General features: G+C 41.2%; 1 protein-coding gene across 5 annotated transcripts in view; it reads right to left on the bottom strand.

The window, feature by feature from the left end:
* Positions 1–347: 347 nt before the first annotated feature.
* Positions 348–27,645, bottom strand: part of LOC102197659 (FERM and PDZ domain-containing protein 4-like) — a 93,800-nt gene continuing 66,502 nt past the window's right edge. For all 5 annotated transcript variants that reach the window (XM_005730963.2, XM_005730961.2, XM_005730962.2 and 2 more), the window contains 14 exons: positions 26,498–26,649; positions 25,197–25,299; positions 23,423–23,468; positions 19,925–20,029; positions 19,596–19,703; positions 17,340–17,471; positions 15,305–15,424; positions 14,640–14,776; positions 11,925–12,051; positions 9,137–9,226; positions 8,846–9,028; positions 8,573–8,711; positions 6,045–7,019; positions 348–4,187 (listed from right to left, as the gene is read on the bottom strand). In XM_005730963.2, the coding sequence (XP_005731020.1) occupies positions 835–4,187; positions 6,045–7,019; positions 8,573–8,711; positions 8,846–9,028; positions 9,137–9,226; positions 11,925–12,051; positions 14,640–14,776; positions 15,305–15,424; positions 17,340–17,471; positions 19,596–19,703; positions 19,925–20,029; positions 23,423–23,468; positions 25,197–25,299; positions 26,498–26,649 (5,770 nt within the window). In that variant the 3' untranslated portion in view covers positions 348–834. The remainder of the gene's footprint in view (positions 4,188–6,044; positions 7,020–8,572; positions 8,712–8,845; positions 9,029–9,136; positions 9,227–11,924; positions 12,052–14,639; positions 14,777–15,304; positions 15,425–17,339; positions 17,472–19,595; positions 19,704–19,924; positions 20,030–23,422; positions 23,469–25,196; positions 25,300–26,497; positions 26,650–27,645) is intronic.

The following is a 27,645-nucleotide window of genomic DNA, read 5'->3' on the forward strand; positions in this document are numbered from 1 at the left end:
CAAGCATCATAATGTAATCTGTTAAAATCAGCTCACTGTTACACAGTCATTTTAGAGCATTTAAATATAACTATACCGCTTCCTCACTGGACTGACAATGAAACTTGTTTTTTTACTTACATGTCTAGAGGTACATTTTCTTTTAAAATAAATACAGTTATTGTAAAACTGCTGCTCGTGAACTGATTGAACTGAAAGTGAAGTCACCCCTAGCCCTGCACAGTATCAAAGCAAATTAACCCTCTCCAGGCAGGTGTTGCTGATTTGCAACATTTAAAAACTAACAACCTGATTACCCCACATACATATTTTATGAGTTTTTTTTACTCAGAAGTACCACTGCAGGACTTGGTTGTGCATTAGCAACAAAAAGTTTAATCTGAGCCTGAGAGGGTTAAACTGAATACTCGATGGCTTCTTGAAACTGCTACAGTAAATTTGATAATTAATTATGTACATTATATACACATTTTCTAAATAACTTACATAATGCACACTTAAAAGGGTATAATTTCTATTAGGTACATATCATATTACAAAGGTCTGTGCCAGTGTGGCTTTGTAAATATGCATTACAATATTGTCATCAGAAAAAAAGCAAGTGCAGTCAGAGGACTCTTTAAGCATCTTATACATCTATTCATTGTAAATGTTATTTAACTTTAATGTTTAGTCTAACTCCTGCCTTTTGCTTTTTAAACTTTGATATGGAGACAGCTCTAAACCTTTATGAAAAATACATGACTCTTACAGCTGACTCAAAGACGACAAGACGCTTAAAGACATACTCCCGCTGACAGCAGAGGCCACACTATAAATTATAAGGAGTAGCCTCTACTTGCTAAGCAGCGTTTTAAGGGAGCGGGTGAGTGCGTTAGCAATGGCTGACATGGTACTAGAGTGGCGGACCAGGGCTTTCATGCTGTGCTCCCCTGGCGCTCCAACAGTGGCAGCCTCAGCTGCTTTGAGCAAACAGATATAGTTCATAACAACCTCGTCAACCTTTGCCACGACTTCTCTCTGTTGGTGTGAGGCTGAGGCTCCGAGTCCCCTAACCAGACACATGCAAGCTTCGCAGAGACAACAAAGCACCTGAAAGCTACAAGTCACGGCTAGCAGCATTTCCTCTGGACTGCTGTGGGCCTGTGCCATCCTCCGGCACGCCCGGCCTAATTCTTTTGACTCAACGGAGAGGAGCTGTTTATACTGTGATACATCCTGGTTAGGCATCTGGATGCCGCGCTCACAGCGACCTATGCTGGATCTCACTAATGCGATGAGCTCGCTGGCATCACGGCGGGCATCAGTGAAGCCGGAAGGGAAACCGTACATGTGGTCTTTGAGGGCGTTGATTCGTGCCAGTCGGTCACTGAAGCTCATGTTATTAAGGACCTCGCCATACAGCTGCTCACCAGCAGCGTCCAGTGCGGAACCGCAGGGGAATATGGCTGAAGCAGCACCGTTATCCTCGAAATCAGGTCCACTGCGACTTCGTCTGGGCCTCTCCCATTCGATCTCATCCTCTTCGCCCTCACTCTTACGTTTAAAGAAACAGTAACTAAAGGGCCCATTACATCTCCAGGGACTTGTGTCCAGTTTTTGAGAGCCCTTCATTTGTTTCGCATCTTTCTGCAATGGAAAAGCCACAGATGCCCTTCTACTGTCTACCCTACTGCCTGTGGACCAGCACGTGGTGTGGGAAGACACAGAGCCTTGGGAGTAGCTCTTGGAGAGCCTCTTCCTAGTTGGTCTCCGCTGGACTTTGGTGTCACCTTGCGGGGGCAGAGACAGTGACAGGGGCTGCTGGCTCCGGCTTCGGGTGGGCTTCTCAAATAGAGCTTCAACACTACCAGAACTTGCAGTTACATTGCTAGAGCTCCGTTTAAGCTCCCGGCCCCGTTGCAGGCTACTGAAGGGATCTGTGTGTGGTAGCGTCGGGGTGACAGCCTGAATGTGGTTCTGACTCGGCCGGGACTGGACAGAATGATTGGAGTCCTGTGTGCATCCTGAATTGCTGGAACTAGTGTTGACTTGAACAGGCTGAGAAAAAGAAGGAGGTGGTGGGGGAGGTGGTGGGGGAGGTGGATTCTGAGGATTGGGTGTTGGAGATGTAATGCAAGCTCTTGGACCAGCTGATGCCTGCCTGACAAAAGCAGAAGGGTGGTCTCCCCTTCCTAGTGAGATAGTGTTGAGGTCTGCTCTTTGACCACCGGGGGCAGCAGAGAAACAAAGAGAATCGTTAGGGCGGGACTGACGAACTGCATGCTTTGACTTCAGGTCTGATCTGAACCATTCCTCTGTGCTGCTAACTTGGCTTCTTGATCGAGGTGGATGACGGCTAGTGGTACCTCCCCCCTCACGGTTTCCGCCTGTAGCAAGTCCTCCGTCGCGGCTGTTACAGCCCTCTCTCTTATAGAGGGACAGAAAGTGCTCTGGGTCCAGACCACTCCTCTCTAGCTCACTTTCTAGGCCAGAAAAGGAGCTCCTCCTCTCAGAAGTAGCTTTCCTGAAATCTAAAGTCTCATTCCTTCTCTGAGCATGCATATCAGGACTTCTCTTGAGTTTGGTAGGAAGTGTTGCAGAATAGTATGACCGTGCATTTTTGTTTGCTGCCTGCATGGCAGCAGCATTAGGGTTAACTACATTTGGGCTGAGGAATGGAGATGATATGGATGAAGGCATACATGGGCAGCGAGCGATGGTGTTTCCCCTATTTTTAACCATTTCAACAAGCTGGGGGTTGCTAGTAATAAAACGCCTTGTGTCCTTTTTAACTCCTCCTCCCATGCCCGCACTCTGCAACTTCCCTCCCTGATGCATCTGGCTGACTGTTAGATAGTTAATCAATTGCCTGTAGGCCTCGCTGCCTTCCTTCTGGTTCAGCCCTTTCAGACAGGCCTGTTGTTTAGCATGCTGATCATTCTGGAGTCGCTTGTTTCCTAAAGGGTCTTTATGCTTAGATGGTGTGGCTGAGGACGGCCGGCCCGGTTCTGACCCAGGGGAAGGTTGGTGAATATTGGGCAGCATTTTCCGAAGGAGGGCAGGATCTGCATGAGGGTGAAGGTCTTTTCCCTGAGTACTCTGGGCAGGGGTGCCAAAGGGGGTTCCGGGTTTGTTATCTTCATAGTTTAACACCCTGAGTAACGAGGAGGAGGAACTAGAAAGCGGGTGCCTTTGCAGATGGTGGTGTTTTGATTCAATGGCACCAGGGCCAAGGGGTGAATCATTTGGGGTAGCACAAACGCTACTGTTCGTGCTGCCACCAGCATCCAGTGATGAGCACAGAGAGCCCTGCAGTGAACTGTGTGCTTCTCCTTGCAGATTTGAAATCCTTTTTGCTAGATGGTATTCACACAGCCGGGCCACACTCTGTTGTCTCGAAATGGGCTGATGGTCACTCTGTAGGTCTGATCCCTGGTCTGATCCCCCTGATCTAGATTTTTTGGTTGGGGATAGCAACGATGCTACAACTAGATGTTCATCTTGTTCAGCAGCTGAAGCTCCGTTATCTGCATCACAGCCCCCCAAGTTGACAACATCTGAGAAGCGGTCAGAGATAACGGAGGAAGGGCGGGGACTTCTATGATGATCACAAGGGAGGCTGTTGACTCCATGGCTCTCAGCTACAGAGTTTTCTGCTAAAAAAGAATCCTGCCTTCTTTGGCTGTCTTCTCGTTCGCAAAATGAGGTGCGCTGGTCCAAGTCAAGATGGCTGCGGCTCCCAATGCTCTCTCCTCGATATCCTTCCCTTGTGCTGAAGGTGTTATACTTTCCGCTGGAGTCTGCTGATTTTTTATGGTGCTTGCCTCCTGGTGTGGTGGAGCTTGGGCGCTGAAGAGTGGCTGAGAGATTAGTCTGGGGCCTTACTTCTGAGCTGTCCGGCCGTGATGATGTGGTGCTTAATTGAGGGCTCCGTCTTGGAGGAACTGCTGGAGGATGAAGGTGTCGTGTTGGACTGCGAGGTTTCTTTTGTATTGTTCCTCCGGTACTGGGGGAGACAGGAAATTCAGTTTTTTCTTCAAGTAAAGGTTGGTATCCTTCCCTTGTGGCCACCAGAAGACGCATGTGGCTCTCGCTCAGTCGGTGAGTAGCAGCTAGTTCAGAGATCTCAGTCATCTCTGAGGAGTTGGTCTCATTACCAGAGTCTGAGGATGACTCTGGACTAAAGCCATGAGATATATAAACACCTAGGTGATAAGAGATACAAAGTTAAATGTAGATCATTCAATCTCAATTTATCTGCTGCTGAAAGCTTTGACAGTTAGAACTCTGAACATGTTTGGGTTTTTTTTCCATAGCTTATAGTGAATCCCAAATGAACTTATGAATCTACACCAAAACAATTTTGTGCAGAAGTAGCAGTTAATATGAAATCTTAGACAGTAGTGACAGAGAACCAAGCTAAACATATTGTTAATTCTATTTAGCAGGCACAATGCACAACACATGTACCAGATATGGCTAACAGCTAACTCTGCTCCATAGACTCCTAAACAAAGGCCCTGACTGGCAGGTAGCATTAAAAGTTAGCAATTAATTGTCGCAAATCTAAATATGAAAGAAAAAAAAGCAAGCAAATGGTAAAACATTTAAAATAGTTTGCACTGATATATGATGTAAATAGATACATAGTGGTCAAAAAGTAAGGAAAATGGTTGAAGTAGTTTGATGTAGTAGCTAAAAGTATGGTTAAAAAAAGAAAATGCAAGCTAAATATACTAGAAATTGACATAGATGTCTGAAAATAGGAATATGATTGATTTTTAATTTTTAAGCAAAGGTATGGCTAACTGTCGAAATACCTAGCTAAAAGTCTTGAGAGCTTGAAAAAGAATACAAGTGTACTTCTACAAGATGTTTCACCTCTCATCCAAGAACCTTTCTGAGTTTTATAAAATGGTGTAGAGTCTCAGGTATTTAACCCCTAGTGGGAGTTGTCCCCTTTGGAAGTAGTCCTGAGCACTGTAGATCATATGAGTCATCACATGAGCTGAGGTATGAAAAAGGGCATGAGTATCATCACATGGGGTTATGGGTGAAACCACTGCAAGACCTTGCCCCAATCCATCATGTGGCCTATGGAGATCACTGAGGCAACATATTGGGGTCGCTGAAGGTTGACACTCCATCATTTTTAAGAACTAATGAAACTGTCCAGTTGTCTTCTTTTTCAAGCTCTCAAGACTACTATGCCCTAGATGACTGGGAACCTAGAAAGACATAACTAGCTATTTGTTTTTGCCAACTGGTTAGGGAATATGCATTTTTCCTTAGTGACAGGTGGATGCCAAGAGGTCATTGATCAGTCTTTAGGCTTGCGTGACTAGTACTTTAGCAATAATTTTCTCAGAGACTGCCATTAACTTCCAGCCGCTCCTTGTGACCAGTTGAGAATATACATTTTTTCCTCATAATCGGTGGTTTTCAGAGGGTTGGACCAGTCTTTAGACCTTTGCGACTGTCTTACATGCTTGATCCCACAGTGTCATCATGGTTGTCACACATCCAAAATGGTGGGCAAGTTAATGTTACGTGGTCACTTGTCTGCAAAACCTTAATTAGCAAATGTGTAGCCAGCAGTTGAAACTGAGCTAAAACGGAAGATGAACATATGAAACTTTTAGCAACAAGTAATAGTTACACTTTTGAAAGTATCAGTAAATATAATTAACAGCTTAAATGGATGTTGAAGGTTAGGGTGGAACTGTAACTAAAACTAGTAGATTAATGTTTGAATTATTCCACTAGTTGCTACTCAATGTTGACCAAGCTAGTAGTTATGGTTAATGATTGAGGCAGTTTACAGACCATAGCTGCTAAATATGTAATTGTTAAGACTAAATTGTAAGCTGAAAGCAATTCAGATCTAGTTTAAAATGAGTTTAAAATGAGTTTAAAATGAGTCCATTTGACAGAGCTAGGGAGGGAGAATTTAAGACAAAGAAAAGTTGGTAACCACTGGCTCAGTAGTCAGTAAAAGTGCTGTAAAATCAGTGCTAAATAAAGGCATCAACATTACTTTGCTGCATTAGTATTCAACAGACCTGGATTGTTACCGCTGGGTGGTGGCGGTGGCGGACGCTTCTGTTCAGAGACAGAGAGAGCTTGCAGCGCTTGCAGTGTATTCATAACCGCATTTTCCAGTCCTCTCTCCCCTCCTCTGCTCCCTTCCCCCTCCCCATGCGTTGGAATGGCATCGATTAGTGAAACCGGAATATCGTCATTTTCACGTGTGCTTAGAGGCCTTCCCTCGGGTGCAACGTCCTCATCCAAACTGTCGCGAAAGCCTGGTGGTGGTGCTGCGATCGCAAGGTTGAGCGTCTGCAGCAGGGTGTCGTCTTCATCATCGTCAACACCATCATCGCCCTCGGGAGGAGGCAGCGACGTCAGGTCGATAATGTCGTCCGTAGAACCGGAAAATGTGAGAAAGGTAGCTTTGCCGGCTGCTGTGGGTAGGCCCTCCCCTTGGATACCATCATGTGTCTCATCACCCACTGGCGTCCCCCCAGTGGAATCTTCTTCACAAGAATCCTCGTCTGGATCGCTTGTATTGCCACGATAAACTAGTTCCCTTAGCTCCTCACTACTTTCCTCGCTTATGATGTTACTATAGACGTGCTGAAATGGCTCTCTGTCCTGTTGCTGAAAGTATGTGTTGTTGTGCAAGTAGGGCGGTCCGTAGTTGGGTACCTCCGGGCTCTCTAACAGTCTTTCATAGCGTAAGTTCTTAAATTTATTGAGGGGTGGGTTCCCCTCAAAAATAAATGACACTTTGGCGCTCCGAGGTGAGTCTTGAGTTTTGTGTCTGGTAGCTGGAGGCAGAGGAGGGGGCAACGGACTCCTTCGGTTCTCAAGGTCTCTGTCAGGGTTTGGTGGTTCGTGGAAGTAAGGAGAAATGCTGTTTTCCCTTTGCCCATTGTCTGAGTACTCAGAGTCTCTGCTGTAGATCTCTACTTGACCAGGCTCCTCATTGTCCCCAAAAGATGTGCTGTAAGGCCACTCCAGGACACGTTCCTGACCTGCAAGGAACACAAGATTTTATTGCTTCACCTGTTTTGTATTTGATTTTGATTCAACTTTAAAGACCTGTTTCAGTTAAGCACTCTATTTCAAAGCAGGGTTTATGCAGCACTGTAAAACGTCAATTTTTAAATGTGTGACCTCGCAACAAGTTTTCATAGTTTCATGTGGAGTATTTTTCCAGACCATCAACATCTACTACTCAAGTGAAACTTTAGATATCCACCAATTTGTCCTAAACAGATGGCTTGTAATCCATATTATGTCACATACACACAGACAGGGCTGGGCCATATCATACCATACCATATCCTATTCACGGTAATACCGGTATAATGTTAGGCGATAAGAAAATGAAATATTGCAATGGAATATGGTTAAAACGCGCCTGCGCAGTGCCTTTGTTTTCATACGCACATGGCAGAAAAAGCATGGCGGCAACGGAGAATGGTAAATGGCCTGTATTTATATAGCGCTTTACTAGTCCCTAAGGACCCCAAAGCGCTTTACATATCCAGTCATCCACCCATTCACACACACATTCACACACTGGTGATGGCAGCTACATTGTAGCCACAGCCACCCTGGGGCGCACTGACAGAGGCGAGGCTGCCGGACACTGGCGCCACCGGGCCCTCTGACCACCACCAGTAGGCAACGGGTGAAGTGTCTTGCCCAAGGACACAACGACCGAGACTGTCCAAGTGAACCGGCAACCTTCCGATTACAAGGCGAACTCCCAACTCTTGAGCCACGATCGCTCAGAATGGGAACGACGGAAGCGGTTCGTTGAACGAAACAGATGAACCAGGATTGGTTTGTTAAAATGGTGAAACTTCAGTGGTGTGGAACTGGTTTGGCTTTCGTCCATTAGATACACACCAAAGCACAATTTTTGGTAGCGCATGCAAGTGGGCCGTTGTTATTACCGTATTTTTCGGAAAATAAGTTGCTCTTAAAATCCTTTGATTTTCTGAAAAAATCAACAGTGTCCCTTATAATTCTTCTGTATGAATTCTGGTTGTGCTTACTGACCTCGAACCGATTTGTGGTACACGGCGCTCAAAAATCTGTAAAAAAATGTTTTAGTACGACTTTGCTAAGCTACGAAGCCGCACTGCTTGATGGATTGTCGGAGCATTACAGCTATCGTAGTCGGGAACCTTGCGGAGTGATACGTACTGTGCTTCAATATTACCGTATTGTGTGTGTATAACCTCATTTTTAATTTTTGTGGATATTATACATGGTTATGCTGAGGATACGTCGGCCAATTTCCACTGGAAATGCCTTTTGGCTAAACTGCCAGCAAGGAATTTGCATTTTCACTGTTAAATTTTTATGTAGCTTTAATGCACATTAAAAAACAGCTGCTTGTTTTTTTTTTGTTGTTGTTTTTTTGCACTAATAAAGTTGCAGAGTTGCAAAGTATTGTGTCTAGTGTCAATTATATCGTCAGTTATAAAGCTATCGCAAATTTTCAAATATATATCGTGATAAATATTTTTGGCCATATTGCCCTGCCCTACACACAGACATGGATCATACTTACTAAGGTCATCCACTCCTGTGCTATTGCAGTGGGCCATGCTGAAAATAGATCTTCTCGAGTCCACTAGGAGGCGATAGTATCCTGCTGTTAGACAAGCCAGGTTCATTGCATCACTTGACTCCATGATCAGTGTGATGGGCTGTGAAAACAAAAAAGGGAGGATGTGCAGAAAAAAAATAGTTAAGGAAAACAACAGATGCTAAAATTAATGCAAGGCATTTTTTGGGGTGGGGGGGAGACTTGTTTTCAAAGACAGCTGTGCTCTGCTCTCACCCTGACGTCCAGAACATGCAGCTCCAGCCGGACATTGGTCTCATCCTCAGTGAGGATCTCAATGCGATTCACATGGCTGAAGTCAGCCAATAGGGCCACCAGGTTTGTGCGGGCATTGATGACGTGGCTGATGCCGTAACGTGGGCCCACTAACAGCGTCACCTCTGTCTGTTTCTCACCTTGCTGCGGATTTCAAAACAAACAAACAAATTAAAATCAGCGAAAAGCTCAAGAAGAACTGACATTTACTCTCAAACTTTTCACAAGGCTTCCTGGATCAAATGGGCTTACCAACAGTATTGATTTGAACTCCCTCCCTCCAAAGAGTCTGAGTTCACTGAGGTACCTCAGGTAATGCACCTTGGCCTGCAAAGCGGTCAACTGTGCAGAGAGGAGCAAGGACATTAGTAAGAATCTGAAAAGGAAATAGCTTTCACCACAAGCAAATGCAATTTGTCTTCTAATGTCAGGATGTAAAGCACTCTCAAAACTATTTTGATCTGGCCCGCTGATTTTCCATTATTTCCCATCATGTCATTTATATCTGATAAGGTTCCAAAGAGCTGCTCCACAGCAGTGCCACTCTTTACACACGGCTTTTGTGGAGTTGTGCCTCTCCTGTGAGTGTGATTTAAACTCGAGATGCCAAACATTACAGCTGCTTTCATTTTACTCCAGTGTTCATTCATTTATGACCTGAGGTTTTATCCCTTCACTATTAATTCCAAAGTGTAGTCCAGCAATATTTTACTGTGCAGTCAGCCTCACATAGAAAATGCTAATGGTAACGTCTGATCTCTGTGAATACATTTAATTAGCTAGTGCCAATAGAGCCGCTTGGCCTTATGCACATGGGCTGAAGCTTTGGTGTGTTTCAACTGATATACATTCATCACCTACAACATAAAGCTGCATTACTTTGATTAAACTGGACAATTAAACTGGAGTAATATCAGTTTGCCTGCTGATAATTGATGTCGCCAGCATTCAGGTTCTTTGCCCACTTCTGCTTTAGAGTGGCTCTTTGTATATTATGATGTACAGACGTGTTACAAATCAAAGAAGCACAGGCACTGTGCCTGGCTTGGTGCTTTTTGAGACCCAGCCCATGTTTCAACATGCTCGGGAAGTTGTACATGAGCTTATGTTCTGGAGTGGAGAATGGGGGTCATTTGAAAAAAAAAATCATGGTGGACATAGCCTTTGCACCTTACTGTTGGTTCTTCATGGATTAGATCAAGGGTGGTAAACATATGACCCAGGGGCTAAAATCAGCCCAGCAAAGACTCCAATCCAGGCCACTGGATAGCTTTAGGAAAATTTTTGTATTTGCTTAATTGAAGTTTTAAAGCATTTCCTGCTGATAAAGGTGGCCCACATCACCATTCATATTACAACAAAGTACCAGGACCTTTTCTACAATTTTACACATTTAGTTCTTGCACTTTAAGCCCAAAGCTGTCAGAGTGCTTTCATTTACTACAGCATTTCTTTATCATGTAGAAAAACTGAGACATGCTGTTAAAATTTACTCTTTTAGTTAAACTTCTGGAAAATGGGAGTTTCAGTGGTCTCACCCACTTAAGATCACATTGGGCTCCATACAGCCCATCGTGTAAAATGAGTTTGACATCCCTGGATTAAATGACGGATCCAGACAGATGACACACTATTCTTCTAGGTATTGCCTCACTTTGTGTTTAGATAATGACAGTTGGGCCTAAAACGTTAGCACAAAATGATCCCATAGCACAAGACAGCCAATAAATCCCCTTCCCATAGGAGTCAAAGGCTCAGGTTTTGCTTTGATTTGTCTGTCAGATGCAAATGGTTTCATTTATTAGTTTAGAAAACTGAGAATCTGACTCTAAATATGCATCATATTTCATAGCAAATAACAGAAATGAATGATCAAGAGCTCGGCTGCAATATGAGACTTGTTTTGTGGGGTCGTAAAATGGTATGAAATATGTGTATCCTCGAGGAGAAACTTGCGCATACATAATATTCAGTCGGAATGAATACATGTTTGGTGCTCCAGTGAGCATTTGTGGAGATTTGACTATGCATATGAGATCAGCTGTGAGCATTAGGGATATATGTTCATCGCAATAAATGAAAATTTCCATCAGTGCAATGCTGTGGTTCATCCATGTGTTTTTAATTGAATACATTTAGCTTTTGTTATTTATAGAAATGAGCTACAGCATGGCCTATTGCAGTGTAACTTAAATGCTGCACACTATGTGAGATTTGTCCATTCTATGTGTAGAAGAGAAGCCATAACCTGATATGGGTTAGTATCGAAATCAGCTGATCTGCTGGGATTGTGGCTGAACTTGAGCTGGTGGTCTGTCTGAACTAATGCCATGCTCAATTTGCTGTTTCACAGCATTGTTTTGGAGCTTTTTTAGAATTTAAGAAATAATATCTACTTCCTACATCATGCATCAAATACAACATGTCCAGAGTTGATTTACGCAGCGAGGCTCAGAAATGTGAGCCCATGGCCTATCCCATGACTCTATGGGACATTAAAGTCTGCAAGAACTCACAAACAAGTGCCGATGGCTTACCATGAATACACTCTATCTAACTCTGATTCACTAACAGAATTTGCATGACAGCTGATTGTAAATCACTAGGTGCCGCTGAAACTCTTGCAAGGGTCGGCTGCTGATTTGTACTTGTCAAAGTTAATATGGGTGCTGGAGAATGAGAAGACTGGCAGCTGCTTGCATCATTAAAACAGTTTTTTTTTTTTAAAAAGCTAAAAAGTTCAGCCCAAGTTTGATTAGCTGCCCCTGACTGGAACATGTGTGCGCTTTTAAATTTAAATATCTTATTATGCATAAAGTTTGACAATCCATTGTTATTCACATTAGCATTCAAGGTCTAGCTTGACAAAGGGTCTTAGGTTGACAAGGGTGAGAACCTTTACAAGGTGGAGTATGGCAGCGATGCTATTTTAGGATATTGCGTCAGAAAACGGAGAGGCAGTGTGTTTGCGTGCATGTGTGTGTGTCAGAGTGTGTCAGCTTATTAACAAGGGCAAGGAAAGACAAAGAGAGCTGGTTACTTTTTTCCCTGGAGGCACGAGGTTCTGGTTGGTTTTGAGGATGTGTGTCAGAGCCTTCTTGATGTTTTTCTCCTTCATGCTGGACAGCACAGCAGGAGGCAGAAACAGTGACAATCCCCACTCTTTTCTGTTGAGAGAAGATTGATTTCAGCATAAAGCAGCCCTTAGAAAAAAAAAATCCTTCCACAGTGGTTAAAAAACAGCTACAAATTGGGAGGGAAGCTGTTAGTAACAACAAAACGATGAATTGACTTTCAGGTGGACAGCTTTGTCAAAGGGGAAAGTGTTTCCTCAACAGGACCTTAAAAATGTGAGAGAGCTATCTGCGCTGAGACCCTAATATTTACAGTGCTTTACTCAGTGCTGGAGGACAAGTTAAATAAGGGCAGCCAGGCGGATTCCCTTACTTACACTGGGACTGCACAGGAACAGATGTGTCAACATTATATTGCCATATAAAAGTACAATAACAGCATTTTCTTGTAACTCTCAATTGATTAAAAAACAAACAAACATCCTGACTGTTTGCTAAAGTCATGCTTCTTCTAAAGGAGACCGGTCATGCTCATTTACAACTCTATTTTTTTGTACTTAGACTCTACAAGGGTAGCTTTGCATATTCCATAATTCGAAGTACTCTTCATTTTTCTCATACTGAGCCACTGTCTCCTGTTTTAGCTCCTCTCCCTTTAACAATAATAATAATAATAATAATGGATTGGATTTATATGGCGCTTTTCAAGGCACCCAAAGCGCTTTACAATGCCACTATTCATTCACTCTCACATTCACACACTGGTGGCCTTTAAGGCCACCCTGCCTCTAACCCAGGTTTCTCTTAATTGGCTTCCTAATTGATGGGTGGGGCTTCCTTAAAACATTCATATTAGGGATATCCACACTGAGTGACATTAAATAAAGTGTGAAACAGAGTGAAAGGGCATATAAAATCCAGCCGCAACCTGACTTCAGCCCATTTGGGCAATATGATGATGTTATTATTTAATCCTTTGGCCATCTTTAATATGAGCATCCACCACTAAAAATAACTGTTTAACTGTTGTCAAAAAACAGGAAATTTACCATTTAAAAAGGTGTCTTTAGTGTTAAAATTTGTCTACGTGGGTAGTAGTTACAGTAGTTACTCCATGTAACCCGACTCTTCGAGTACTGAGCACTGATTTCTTTTACCTTTGCTTGTGTCGGGTGACTAAACTTTATTCTATCGTGGTTCCTTTGGCACTCCTTACCTGTGCCTCTGGATGCATCATCATCCTACTATTACAATGTATGTATGTATAATCGTTCCCAGACCTCCCAGAACTGGCTCAATCTTGATTAAACTTGGCCTAAAAACTACTTTGGGTACCAAGATTCATAAATGGTAAATGGCATGTATTTGTATAGCACTTTACTAGTCCCTAAGTACCCCAAAGCGCTTTACACAACCAGTCATTCACCCATTGATGATGGCAAGCTACATTGTAGCCATAGCCACCCTGGGGCGCACTGACAGAGGCGAGGCTGCCGGACACTGGCGCCACCGGGCCCTCTGACCACCACCAGTAGGTAACAGGTGAATGTCTTGCCCAAGGACACAACGACCGAGACTGTCCAAGCCAGGGCTCGAACCGGCAACCTTCTGATTACAAGGCGAACTCCCAAATCTTGAGCCACGATCGCCCCATAACATCGACATGGTGATTGATTAAAGTATTTATCTCACATAAAAAGTAACTGTTTCTGTTTATCTGTATTTGGATATAGAAGTTGCATGATTAGGGCAGGTTCAAGAATCTATGCCATTTTCAGGCATGCATTTAGCAGTCATTTAGTAGTAATTAAGCTCTTAAGGTTTTATGGGTAGATCATGCAACAGAAAAGATATCTATAACAATCAACATAAATAGCTAACAATATTGGTTGTACCACATACACAATGGGGTATGACTATTATTAAGTTACATCTTCCTATTGTATTTCTAATGGGTTCAAATTGTTGGTAATTGAATGGACTTCGATTACAATTCTCAACTGTAACTGTATCAGGTTTTTACAAGATAACTTTTTAGAGCAAAACTTGCATCAATGGTGATTATTAATGCTGATCACTTAATCACTGATGACGATTTAGAGGTGGGTTAATATCTCAACACTGAACTGCAGAATACTGAAAAAAACATAATTTAAGAAACTAGAAAATATTACCTTTTAAATTCAAGTCTCTTCAGTATAGGCGAACTTTTTCTAACCCTACACAGTGTGCTCACTGCTAGTCATATATTCATGTACAAAGATTATTCGAAAATATTTTTGTACTATTTGGCGTTTTATTTTACCCGTATCATATTCAAACTAATAATCAGCCATGAGTTTTGATGTAAGCACATCTGAGAATGCCATAAATTTTCTCAAGTTGCCATTAACAACAGTCTGACAGTGTCAGCAAACTATTCAAGGAAACATTTCTTTCTGTTATGTGATTTTTTTTGTTTAGCCAGAAAGATGCATTCATCCAAGAAGGGAACAAGGGCAACGAATTCAAATAATGCCAGATAAACTTTTGCAAAACCATCAGAAAACTTTTAGAAAAAAAACTCTGTCATTTATTATTAATGATGAGCTGCAGCCTGTACAAGAGTTTTACATTTACAGACATGTTAAGAGTGTCAAAAACACACTCGTACCCACAGCTGCATTTACATGCACACTTACTGGATGTATTTCAGGGAGACCTTCTGACTCTGTCTGGTTGTCATGGTGAGGATGTACATCTGCAATGCAGCCAATCGCAGCGCAGCATCATACTTGAGCTCCTGGCCAAACCGCTCTAAGACCACATCGTTACAACTCTGCAGCAAAGGAGAAAGTTACGTAAGAGTCCTTAAGTTTTTTGGGGCTTGTGAAGCGCATTTCATCTCTACAAAGAGCTATTCGAGCACCAGCGCATCCCCACTGAGCTGTAATAAGTTGTTCACAACCTCTGTGGCTAGAGATCCCTTCAAAGGGATGCGCTGTAGCTTCCAGTCCCAGATGAAGGACTCGGAAACACAAAATGTTGAACTCTGACAGAAAGAAAAAAAAGATGATTAACTTGGCTTCTCTCGGGCTATTTCACTTGACTAATTATCAAAGGAATCCTCAGGAAGCAATTTATTATTTCAGAGGGAAGTAGTTCATACAACAGTTGATATAAAGACTTTATTTGCAAATGAGGATTTTTGTCTTGAAAGGATTAATTCTCCACAAAACTAAGTAAGTCTGTAGATCATGAAAAATAATTTCCAAACCATCTGGCAGCAGAGGATTTGGATGTATTTATATTTAACAGTCGACAAGTCTCACCTCGTGCTCATGCTGCTACTGTAGCCACCGCTCACCTGAACATAGAGGTATTCAAACGCAACAGCGTCTCTCCGCAGCAGCTCCACTGGGTCCCTGGGAACAAAGCTGATTCTAAAGAAACACTTCATCTTGTCACAGCCGGGTCTCTGAGTCACCTGGGGTTGAAAAGCACAGACAAAGAGAAGCGTGAACATGTGAAAACACAGTAAACAAGCTATGTGTAAGTATATGCAGAAACTCAAGTTGTTCAAAAGTTCATGTTGGATCATTACGAGCTTTGAGAGTCATCGTACCAATCACTATCAGAGGTCATGTGGGGTTTTTCAGTAAGTGCAACACCCTAAATCATGTCCCATTTTATTGCCTTTTTTTTTCTTTTACATGGGACAAAGATGAACATCATCCTTTAATTAAAAAAAAGACTTGAAGCTAGTTTGATTTAATAAGACTGGCTTCACGTCTTATTAAATAAGATCATAAACCCAAGAAGAAAAGTCTTATTGTTGTATTCATTCAAGTGAGAAGAAGGGTCATTTTTAAAAGGAGATTCAAAGGGTCAATCATTGGTTTCTAGGCCTGTGTGACTGGGGCCTAAGCTGCTCAAATATTCTTTCAATTTCAAAGAGAAGTAGTGAAAAAGTAGGATGACACTCCAATTAAGTCTACTTCCCGGATTTTGGGAATGCATGGACGTCCTGTTATCTTAGTGTTTGTATATGTATGTAGGTATGGGTGGGCCAATCTGAAGCAAGCCTTTCACAGACATCATCACACATACATTACTAAGATCTATATGTTCTTAAAAAAGAGTTATCATGAATCTCAGTCCTTTTGATTTTTAGTTTATTTCATCATCATAACCGAGTGAATGTTATGTTACTTTCCATATGATTCAAATGTCCTACTTATGTCACCTGTTCAAAACTTCACATTTACTAAAATTTGTATTTGCGATTAAATTTTTGTTCGAGTCGCTACTACATACAGAACGTAAAAAAATGGCATTTGTGTCTATATAAAAAACTAACTCAAACTAATTCAAAGAAATGAAGTTAATAAATAGTTATATGAGAAAATAAGTTATTAATTAATAATGACTGCATGTCAGCTTAAAAGCTCAGGTTCATTTTGTGACAACCTATAGGGTAGTTAACTGGTTTTTACCAGGCGTCGTATTTTAAAAACCAATTAAACTAAATAAACTCTGAAAAATAACCACTTATTATGGGTGTCAAACCAGTGCAAAATCAAACTGCCAAAAAATGTGAATCTTCAAGTAAAAGTCTTAAATTTATGAATACATTTATGACCAGTGGTGAACATATATAGCATTGGCTGCAGAAACATTAGTAATGGTACAAAAGCAACGACAGCAGCAGCGGCACTGTTTTGTTTTGTATATTCATAGCCATATTAGTTGTATTAAGACCACTTTGCAACCTAAAGACATGCTTGTGCAATCCAGCAGCAGTAACCTAGAAAAACCTCACTTTGCTTGCTGTGGTTGTTCATGCATTTGCTTCCATCCTCTATTCAAGACAAAACCACAAGACTGGCATCGTCTTTTAAATATTGATCATATTTTGTAAATTATTTAATATTGCGTCGTGTAGAAAGGGCAAGAGTTTTTTTTTCTTTTAATCTATACACTTCAAGAGTTACCAGCTTCCTCAAACACACCTGTCCTCAGTAGTGACACTCGGGTGTATTACAGTATAGAGAATGGTTTTCAGACTCTCAAAGAGTCTTCAGCCATTGTGTGTGCCACGTGCAGAGCTCTTCACATCTGAACTGTGTGGCATGAATATTAATATTGTCCTCCTGTGATGAACCCTATTAGAATATACTGGGCACTGTGTATGTGTGTGTGTGTGGTTGTGTAGGTGTAATGTGAGCTGTCGCCACTGCTGTGCAAGTGCTGATAAATGACACTGGGGTCTAAATGCTGCTTGAATACTGAGCAGGAATGTGTGTGTGTGTGTGTGTGTGTGTGTGTGTGTGCCAGTTGTTGTGTGTGAAAGACAGAAAAGAAGGCAAAGAAAGTGAAAAGAACAAGGCAACATCCCCGACCTGAGTAAGCATCTCCTGTTCGTGCAGGAGAAGCAGTTTACTCTCAGAGCCTTCGGTCCTCTGTTCCAACACCAGGGAGAAGTGCTCGATGCATTTGATTGACAGCTTCTCTTGCAGGGTCAGGATAACTTCCTGAAAGAATAATAGAAAAACTCACAATAACAGATTTTAACTGTTCTTGAAAACCTTCCTCAGGATACCTTTAAAATAAAAAAGACTTTTAAGCACACTTAAAAGGGACCTATTACGGTTATTTCCAACTTAATATTTTAAGTTTAGGGTTCTACTGAAGCTTTTTATTCTTCATTGGCTATCAAAAAAACCTACTGCTCTTATACTGGGACTCTCATGGGCTTCACCCATGACAGTCAAACATAAGGCATGAGGGCCATAATCGGCCAGACAAAGACAGCAGTCCAACCCACTGGACTGTATTGCAAAATATGACAAAGGTGATCAAAGGTGTTCATAAATGTTGGACTTTTAATTGTGTTTTCATATGTTTTACACATACTATTGAATTTGCACTTCTTTTTCTTATATTATATTTCAGAATTTAAATGTGTTGTTAAACTTCTTCACACTGACAGAAAGAGAGGTTTCACTAATTTGGCGAGTCTGAAATATGTCTTTTTTTAATCATCCTTCCCTTCAGGACAAATATCTTCCGATTTGCTGCCTGTTTGTGAGAGTCAGCCAATCAGACAGTTTAAAGCAATTTAAAGGGTGAGGGTTCCACTCATACCCAAAACTATGTCTTATTGAGATTACTTTCTATGACATCATACATAGCCAAAAGAAGAAAAACAGTCTTAAACTGAGTGATGAAGAAAAGTCTGTAGAAAACTCTTCAACCTTCAGTAATTCTGTTATAGATTTATTGCCTTGCCTGGGTTTGTTGTCCTGTTGCATGACCCAATTTGGCCAAGCTTTAGCTTTTGAACAGATACATATTTGACTCTAAAATACTTTGGTAGACAGAGACGTTCATGGCTGACTCAGTGACTGCAAGATACCCAGGTCCTGTAGTTCCAAAACAAGCCCAAATCATCACCACTCCACCACCGTGCTTGATAGTTGGTATGAGGTGTTTGTGCTGATGTGTTATGTTTGATTTCCACCAGACATGATGCTGTGCATTATGGTAAACATCTCCATTTTGGTCTCATCTGCCCGAAGGAAATTGCTGTTGAAGTCTTGTGCATGGTGAATCATTGCAAGGCCTGACTCTGGAGTGAATATATAGAAGTGCTCATACTTGGTGATGATTAGCATCTGATCAGCAACACTTATGCTGCTAATTACCCTCTTAATTCCTTAACATATTTTGCACTGGATTATAATATAAGCATATCTAAGTGTTTAAGTAGGTCATGACTACAGTTCCATGCAGGGAAGATATGATGGCATTACGCCTGAATTTTATGCAAAGCTGTTATTTTTCCTGTGTTTGTAACATAAACTAAATGACAGAAGCAACAAAGCGGTGTGGAGTGCAGGATAACTTATTCTGGTGGTAACTTTATATAAAAAGGTCAAAGCATGTTTTAGTAAGTAAGGTGTCTTGCTTCCAGCAGGCCTGTCACTCATCTGATTGCTGCTTGCTTTTGGAGCTTTGGTAGTAACACATTTGCATGAGGTGTACCTCAACAGCAGCAGTTCAAACAGTAGCAGTGTGCAGCGATCAAATAGGTGAGCTCAGGTTAAAAGAAAATGTAGCAGCTGTGACTGAGTTCATCAAAGAATCGTCCACTTTGACCAGGTGCAGCACCTCATTCTGATCCCGAAAATCTCGTCTTTAGTCAGTAAATGCTGTCTTCTATTCACTGTATACCCCAACTTGATCATTTGGCATCACCTGGCAGCTTTATTCTACTGGTCATTTCTGTCCCACCCACTGGAGAGTGGTGAATAAGAAAGATAAAAGGCAATTTCTGTCCAGGTTAGGATGACATCCTTTGCTGTGAGGTTGAGAGAAAAGAAAGTCATTATGCCTCTTGCTTTCTGAATTCGCTCTGGGAGTTTCAGAGGATCATAGCTGAATAAGAATTAACAAGTCAAAAAATGAGAATACGCTCTTTGTCGCCTTGACTGAATAACTAAAGAGCTCAAACAAATGGAAGTGAATTTCACGGTCCGCGCGTGTGTTAAGACTCACTAATTTGGACTCTTGATAACATCCCCCTACTGTAATTACAAATGCAGCAGAAGCTGCTTATTTCATGACGTAAGCCTTAAGTTGTTGCACACGCATACCTTGATGGAGGTACTACTGTCAAAGCGAAAGGACTTTGTCTGCCCGTTCTCCAGGTAGACCTTTAGGACATTTGGCATGAACAGAAGAGAGTTGTCCTTCATCGGGTTCTGCAAAGGAGGGACAGGATTAGTCTTTTCATTCTGTGCACGTGCCGTGGGTTCAATATATGGAAGGAATTCATAAAAGTGCCATGTCGTAACTCATTTATGTGACTGTCTTACATCCATTGAAATCGCTGTCTAAAGTGGAAACCAGCTGGCATTGCCTATATAGGTCATACAAGCTCATGTGTATGCGCGAGTGCATGTGTTTGTGTGGTAGAACTGACCGGAACCTGGCCGTTTATAATGACCTCCTCAGCAAAGCGTACTTTGACCGGATTGGACTTGAGCATGGCTTTTTTGGCTGCACTGATGAACGCTGATTTAGGGGACTAGGAGGCAAGCGTCCAAAAAGTGATAGAGAGAAAGCAAGCAAGAGAAGAGAGGAAGGGAAGAAAGAGACAAACAGATGGAGAGAAAGAGATCAACAGGAAAATCGATGTTCAAACAAACAAAAAAAACTGTTTTCAGTCCCAGTTTATGGACTATAAGAGCTATGTTTGACTCTTTTTTCCCCCCAAAATCAATCAAAAACAGCACTTTTACAGCAGACTCTTCATACTTTATTTAGCAGAAATGTAACCCAGGAGGAAATTCTGAAGTGTTAGGAAATACAGGATCATCACTTCCACTCCTTTAAACTATTAAACTTAAACTCCTTTGTTCGTGACAGTAACAAATGCCATGAAAACACTGACATCTTAACCTTTCTGTTGCATTCCACCTAGAGCACATTTCCTCCAGTGGAAGGAGGAGGACATGTTTTCTTTAAAGAGAAAGAAATGGTGCAGCTGTTAGGAGCTACAGGGAGTGCAGAATTATTAGGCAAATGAGTATTTTGTCCACATCATCCTCTTCATGCATGTTGTCTTACTCCAAGCTGTATAGGCTCGAAAGCCTACTACCAATTAAGCATATTAGGTGATGTGCATCTCTGTAATGAGAAGGGGTGTGGTCTAATGACATCAACACCCTATATCAGGTGTGCATAATTATTAGGCAACGTCCTTTCCTTTGGCAAAATGGGTCAAAAGAAGGACTTGACAGGCTCAGAAAAGTCAAAAATAGTGAGATATCTTGCAGAGGGATGCAGCAGTCTCAAAATTGCAAAGCTTCTGAAGCGTGATCATCGAACAATCAAGCGTTTCATTCAAAATAGTCAACAGGGTCGCAAGAAGCGTGTGGAAAAACCAAGGCGCAAAATAACTGCCCATGAACTGAGAAAAGTCAAGCGTGCAGCTGCCAAGATGCCACTTGCCACCAGTTTGGCCATATTTCAGAGCTGCAACATCACTGGAGTGCCCAAAAGCACAAGGTGTGCAATACTCAGAGACATGGCCAAGGTAAGAAAGGCTGAAAGATGACCACCACTGAACAAGACACACAAGCTGAAACGTCAAGACTGGGCCAAGAAATATCTCAAGACTGGTTTTTCTAAGGTTTTATGGACTGATGAAATGAGAGTGAGTCTTGATGGGCCACATGGATGGGCCCGTGGCTGGATTGGTAAAGGGCAGAGAGCTCCAGTCCGACTCAGACGCCAGCAAGGTGGAGGTGGAGTACTGGTTTGGGCTGGTATCATCAAAGATGAGCTTGTGGGGCCTTTTTGGGTTGAGGATGGAGTCAAGCTCAACTCCCAGTCCTACTGCCAGTTTCTGGAAGACACCTTCTTCAAGCAGTGGTACAGGAAGAAGTCTGCATCCTTCAAGAAAAACATGATTTTCATGCAGGACAATGCTCCATCACACGCGTCCAAGTACTCCACAGTGTGGCTGGCAAGAAAGGGTATAAATGAAGAAAAACTAATGACATGGCCACCTTGTTCACCTGATCTGAACCCCATTGAGAACCTGTGGTCCATCATCAAATGTGAGATTTACAAGGAGGGAAAACAGTACACCTCTCTGAACAGTGTCTGGGAGGCTGTGGTTGCTGCTGCACGCAATGTTGATGGTGAACAGATCAAAACACTGACAGAATCCATGGATGGCAGGCTTTTGAGTGTCCTTGCAAAGAAAGGTGGCTATATTGGTCGCTGATTTGTTTTTGTTTTGTTTTTGAATGTCAGAAATGTATATTTGTGAATGTGGAGATGTTATATTGGTTTCACTGGTAAAAATAAATAATTGAAATGGGTATATATTTGTTTTTTGTTAAGTTGCCTAATAATTATGCACAGTAATAGTCACCTGCACACACAGATATCCCCCTAAAATAGCTAAAACTAAAAACAAACTAAAAACTACTTCCAAAAACATTCATACACTGTATTTACAGGACTTTTTCTCTATAGTGGCTGAAAGCTGAAGTTTATTCTTGCCATTAGGTAGTGGAATTAAAAAACTATGGGCCAGATTTACTGTTTTAAAAAAGTTGCACTAAACCCAGGTGCAGTCCCAGCACACCAAAAACAAAACAAAACAAAACAACAACCCCACGTTAAATAGCAGTAAATTATTCTCTAAATGATTTAGATCTTGAAAGAGAAACTCCCAGAAATACACATAGAACAGGGTAAGTTGCAAAAATCTTGCACAAAAATTTGATTTTCTTCCACAAGTCTCACTTTTATTTCCTCTTGGAAGACTCCTGAACTTTATAGGCCTACTTAACTGCTAGCTTGTAAGCTGTTAGCTAGCAGAGCGACTCCTCTTCTCTACTTGGTTATAAAATACTACCATTTTGTCAATGCTAGTGACACTTTAGACAACTAAAAGCACATCTTTTTAGAATTTACATTTTGTTAACTTTTGTCTGTTTTTGTTTTATACTCTGTCATTCCTTGTGAAGCACTTTGTGATATTTTTTGTAAATACCAGCAACTTTTTTTAGTACCAAAGCCCAGTTTGTGCTGGTGCAAGACATTTGTAAATGTGGCCCTAAGCAATCACAGACAAATGGGATGACTCCATTTTCTGATTATGCTGAGGTAACACACTGGAAACCTCTACTGTTAAAGACAAGGTTTGACTGACCTGGGGCCAGAAGAAAATCTTCTGAGCACCCTCTTCTATGCCCTTGGCTGAATTGTAGCCAATTTTGGTAAAATTGGATGAATAAGAAATAGAATGGCTCTCTTAATTTGGCTCTGCACACACACAGTGGGCAGCAGAGAGACCTTCATGGGGAAAAGAGCCAATAATAGCCAATCTTCTCTCCCGGTACCATCCAACATTGCGTTGTTTTGCATAGCAACAACACATCTGAATCAGGAACACACTAAAGTAGCACTTAAATTGCTCATAATCATACTGTAATGGGTGTTTATAATTATATACAGGAGCTGGTTTCACTGTGTTGTCGTTTCACTGTTGATTTTGGTCTCTTTATGTAATTTGTTGTCAGCAATAAAAATATTGTATATCACTATCACCTTATTGTTTAAACGCAGGTGAGTTTTAGAGGCTTACAGAAGGATGTCTTGTGTGATTTTAAATGTTTTTTTTATTTGGTTGAACAAAGTAAACAAAAAGTCCTTCAAAAATAAAATGCAGAAACCACATTTCATGTTCTACTATTACATATACAGTATATATATATATATATATATGTATGAAAACAATAAAAGAATTTAACACATGATAAGTAACACATTTTTAAAATACGAATGGATGGAAAAAGTGGTTTGTGTATGTCTCACCAAAAAAAGAAGATTTTTCTAGATTTATAAATCATCCCAACACATTTTGACAAATGTATCTGTATATATTGCGAGATCTACTCACAGGATAAGGTTGGACAACAGTCAACATGATGGATTCTTTGCAGCTCCTGGAACAAGAAGACAGAAAACCGTAAAGTCATCAAAATCATGAAAAAAGAAATAAACAACAACAAAAACCCAATGATTCCACTCAACAATAACGGCAAATAAACAACACGATCTTGATTAGCCTGGGTGAAATGGAATTGAACGCCTCGGGCAAACACTGCTTACAACAGACACAGTTAAAACCAAAAGCACACAGACACTCATTACTTTCCCCATTTAATTACAAAAAAAGGGGTTGTACTTCCTGTGAAGTGAAACACGATTTGTTTCGTTGCGCACTGTTTTCAATGAAAGAGCAAAAGGATTCTCATTTTTCTTGTTATTTATTCAGAATATGTTGGGGTGACAAGCAGAACTGAGTTAACTAACTACTGAGCAGGCGAGTGGAAAGCATCGCTAACACTTGGAAAGAAACTTCATAATTTTAAAAGCAAATGAATGATTATGACTTTCGTTTCACCAATGTTGTTGTGTTTTTGTAATTAACTTTTTAGTTTTTTCAACCTGCCATTTAAAGGGACCCTAAACACTTTACCTGGAGCTTATTTATGTTTTTGTTTCAATTACTTTTTTTGGGCAATCTAGTGCACAGACTGTTGCTTAATGTGACATTATGTTACGCTACTCTGTGTGACTCTGTCACATGTCTGCAGTATAAATTCTCCCATACTGTACTCACTTTATCCAACAATGTGATCTATCTATCTGTCTATGTACATATTGACATGAGACTGCACATTTGTTGACTGCACATCCATACCTCCATCTATACACTGGATTGAGATTTGGTGACTGTGGAGGCCATTTGAGTTTAATTAACTTGTTATCAGATACCAGTTTGAGATGATCTGACTTTTGTGACATGGTGCGTTATCCAGCTGGAAGCAGATGGGTGGTCATAACACAATGGACATGGTGAGCAACAGGCAATTTGTGGTCCTCAAATGGTACTAAGATACCCAAAGTTTGCCGAGAAAATAATCCCCACACCATTAAACTACCAGCAGCAGCCTGAATATTTAACACAAACCCACATGGATCCATGCTTTCATGTTGTTTATGCTGAATTCTGACACTACAACCTGAATGTCACAGAAATTGAGATTCATTTTCCAATTTTGGTGATCTTGTACAGATTTCAGTTTCCTATTCTTAGCTGACACTGACTGGGGCCCGATGTGGTCTTCTGCTGCTGTAGCCCATCTACTTCAAGGTTCAACATGTTTTATGTTCAGAGACGCTCTTCTTAGAGCTGGAGTTACCGTTGCCTTCCTGTCAGCTCAAAGTAGCCTGGCCATATCCAGTGAGCTACAGAACTGTGGCTCACTGGATATTTAATCTTTTTTGGAGCTATTTTCCATACAAAGTGGCTGGTGAGACTATATACACTATTACCCTGGTTGATGCTCATATAAATTATTCAAAAAACATGAGCAATTTTTCAAACAGCAAGTCCCACATCGCAAAAAGTCATCCCAGTCTACTCTAAACACTGGTTTCAGACAGTATTTTCTACTGGTGTATCTGTGTGATGTCAAATAGAGAAGTCATCCAATGAAAACCGCTCAAACTTTGGGCTCAACAGCCCCACCCACTGGCTGTTCAGACTTGTCATTTAAGAGGGACGGCCAATTAGAAGAAGCAAGGGAAAGCAGCAGTGGATAAAGTGTGAGGGGGGAAAGTGTTCTCTAAATGTTATTTTTCACCAATCTGGATTTTGTATCTACCTGACGAGATCGATGACTCGTTCTCTAGGAGCCGAACTGACGGGTTCGTCGTTTATCATGATGATCTCATCACCTGGCAGCAGCTTCCCCTCTGATGGACCACCTACCAACATACAAACACATGCAAACAAGCAACAGCTGATCAAGGCGCTCCATGAAAGCAGCAGGCAGACAGATGTCGTCTAGCCAGCCAAAGATTACCTGCAAATAAAATCAAGAGTAATTAAAGCTAAATTGACAAGGCAAATGAGTGTGTGTGTGATTTTTGCAGATGCGAAATATGCAGCTAATTTGCAAATACTTTGTTGTTTGTGCTCGTCTAGACACGTGTAATAGGTGTAAGCATTAATCTACTCTCTGCTAGCACATGCGTTTCCTTCCTTGGCCAACCATTGCAAATAGAATATTCATCAGTTCAATTGTCTGCTTAGGATTCAGCACTGATTGATTATTGAGATGCCTAATCACTGTCTGTGTCCGTGCAGCCAATGAAGCTGACACTTAATAAGGGTTTGTGAACTGTTTGTTTGGCAGCAATGTGGCAAGCTGCCAGTCAAATCAAAGTTTTAGTGGAAAATAGACTTCCAAACATGAATTTGTGTTCATGCTATTTCTTGCCTGTGGCTGCTTACTTGAGGCAAACACAGCCCAACAGAGCGCACGGTTTCCTACAGCAGCAGCTATTTGATGTGCTGATCAGAACCAATCAAATGGGGAGAAAGAACTAACAAAATAAGTCAATCTGCACACTACACTAGCTTAGCTGGATGGCTCATTTTCCTATTTTGTTTCTAAGTTATATTATTGGCCTTCTTATCAAATCTTAGCAGAGGCAGATTTGCTTTCAGTAAGTAGTGACTCTGAGGACTACTCTCCTGCTTTCCATCACTGGACTTCTGACTTTGCACTGTGAATGAAGTTTTTGTTGCTCTAAATGCTTTATTGTGATTTTATTTTTATATTCTTATTTATTATAATATTAAATCAATTATTTAGACCACTTTAAGCTGAGACAAGTGGTAAAATCCAATCAAAACTGACTCAAATATTCCAAAATAAAAAGACATATCGTATTGTCTCTGATTATTTGACAGGCATGCCGAAAAAGTGAGAGAGAGTCAAAACTCCCACACGGAATAAAGCTGTACTTGTGTAGTAGAGGTGTATCACTGACTACTGTGTTAGGGGTAGGCAAGTGTACAGTTAGTTTGCAACTAAATAAAATTATAACAGTTGCCCAAATGAATAAATAAAAGTATTCATTTTAAAGATTGTTAGTTTAAGCCAATCTTGACACCCACCTGGTGTAACAGAGCGGACTACCACCGGTTTCTCACTGCCTGCCACAAAGCCGAAGCCCAGGACAGGGTCCCGTCTCATCTCCACCAGACGAGGGGCAGGAGGGACCCCATCTAGGTGGACCTCCTCCAGGGAGCTGCTCTGCGATACTTGGCTAGAAAATACAGAGCGCAAGGAAATTCAAGTAAAATTCCAACACTAATAAACAGTTTTCTGATTGATGTATAGTACTGTGCAAATGATCTTGAGCTTTCTGAAGGTCTTTCAGAGTTTTTCTTTGGACTTTCCAACTCACTATTCCCATTTCCCAATTCGTTCCCATTTCTTCAGTTTAATCTATAAACATGTCAAAAACAACGCAATTTGACAAACATAAAATACTATTTTTATATCTACAAAAGTATTTTCAAAGAGCTATTTACTGAAACTTGGTATATGTCTGTATGGTGCAAAAGTTAAAAAGCGCCCTAAAAACTGAAATTTTTTCTTAAAGGAAGTTGCTATGGTCTGATTGTTGGAGTTTTCTCTCTCTTACCTTACCATTTAAAGCACCTTGAGGTGACAGTTGTTGTGATTTGGTGCTATATACAGTAAATAAAAGTGAACTGAACTGAATTATAGCAGACATACAGCTGCCGGCTGGTTTTCAGCCTGATTTAAAGGCTGAGAAGCAAAAAATCCAATTGAGTCAAGGCTCATGGGTACTGTATTTTAGTACTAAGTGCTATTATGACATAATAAACATTACTTCTAAATTTTCTAACAGTTAGAAGCCATGGTCAGTGCCAGGGGCGTCACCAAGGTGGGGCTGGGGGGGCACTGGCCATCCCCCAAAATTTGCCCCCCCCCACAAGACTATACCAAAACCAGTAAATGGTTGGTTTTGAAACACAAGAAGGTCTCTGTGTGCTGTTTGAAGTTTCAAAAGTCTTATTTCCACTGAAAGCACTACTGATCTAAGTAATTGATAGCATTTGTTTGCCATGTTATTTATAGTTATTTGATCAGGTTGCAGAAAAGCTTGTTTGTTCTTAACATTAACTCCATTCTCAGAGAGTGAATCTTTGGCTTCTTCTGGTCAGCTCTGCTGAGAATCATTAAAGCATGGTTGGGACCTTCAATCAATCAATCAATCAATCAATCAATCAAT

Source organism: Pundamilia nyererei, unplaced genomic scaffold (genome assembly GCF_000239375.1).
Source record: "Pundamilia nyererei isolate P.nyererei 1_Seehausen unplaced genomic scaffold, PunNye1.0 scaffold00040, whole genome shotgun sequence".
In the NCBI taxonomy this organism is placed as follows: Eukaryota; Metazoa; Chordata; class Actinopteri; order Cichliformes; family Cichlidae; genus Pundamilia; species Pundamilia nyererei.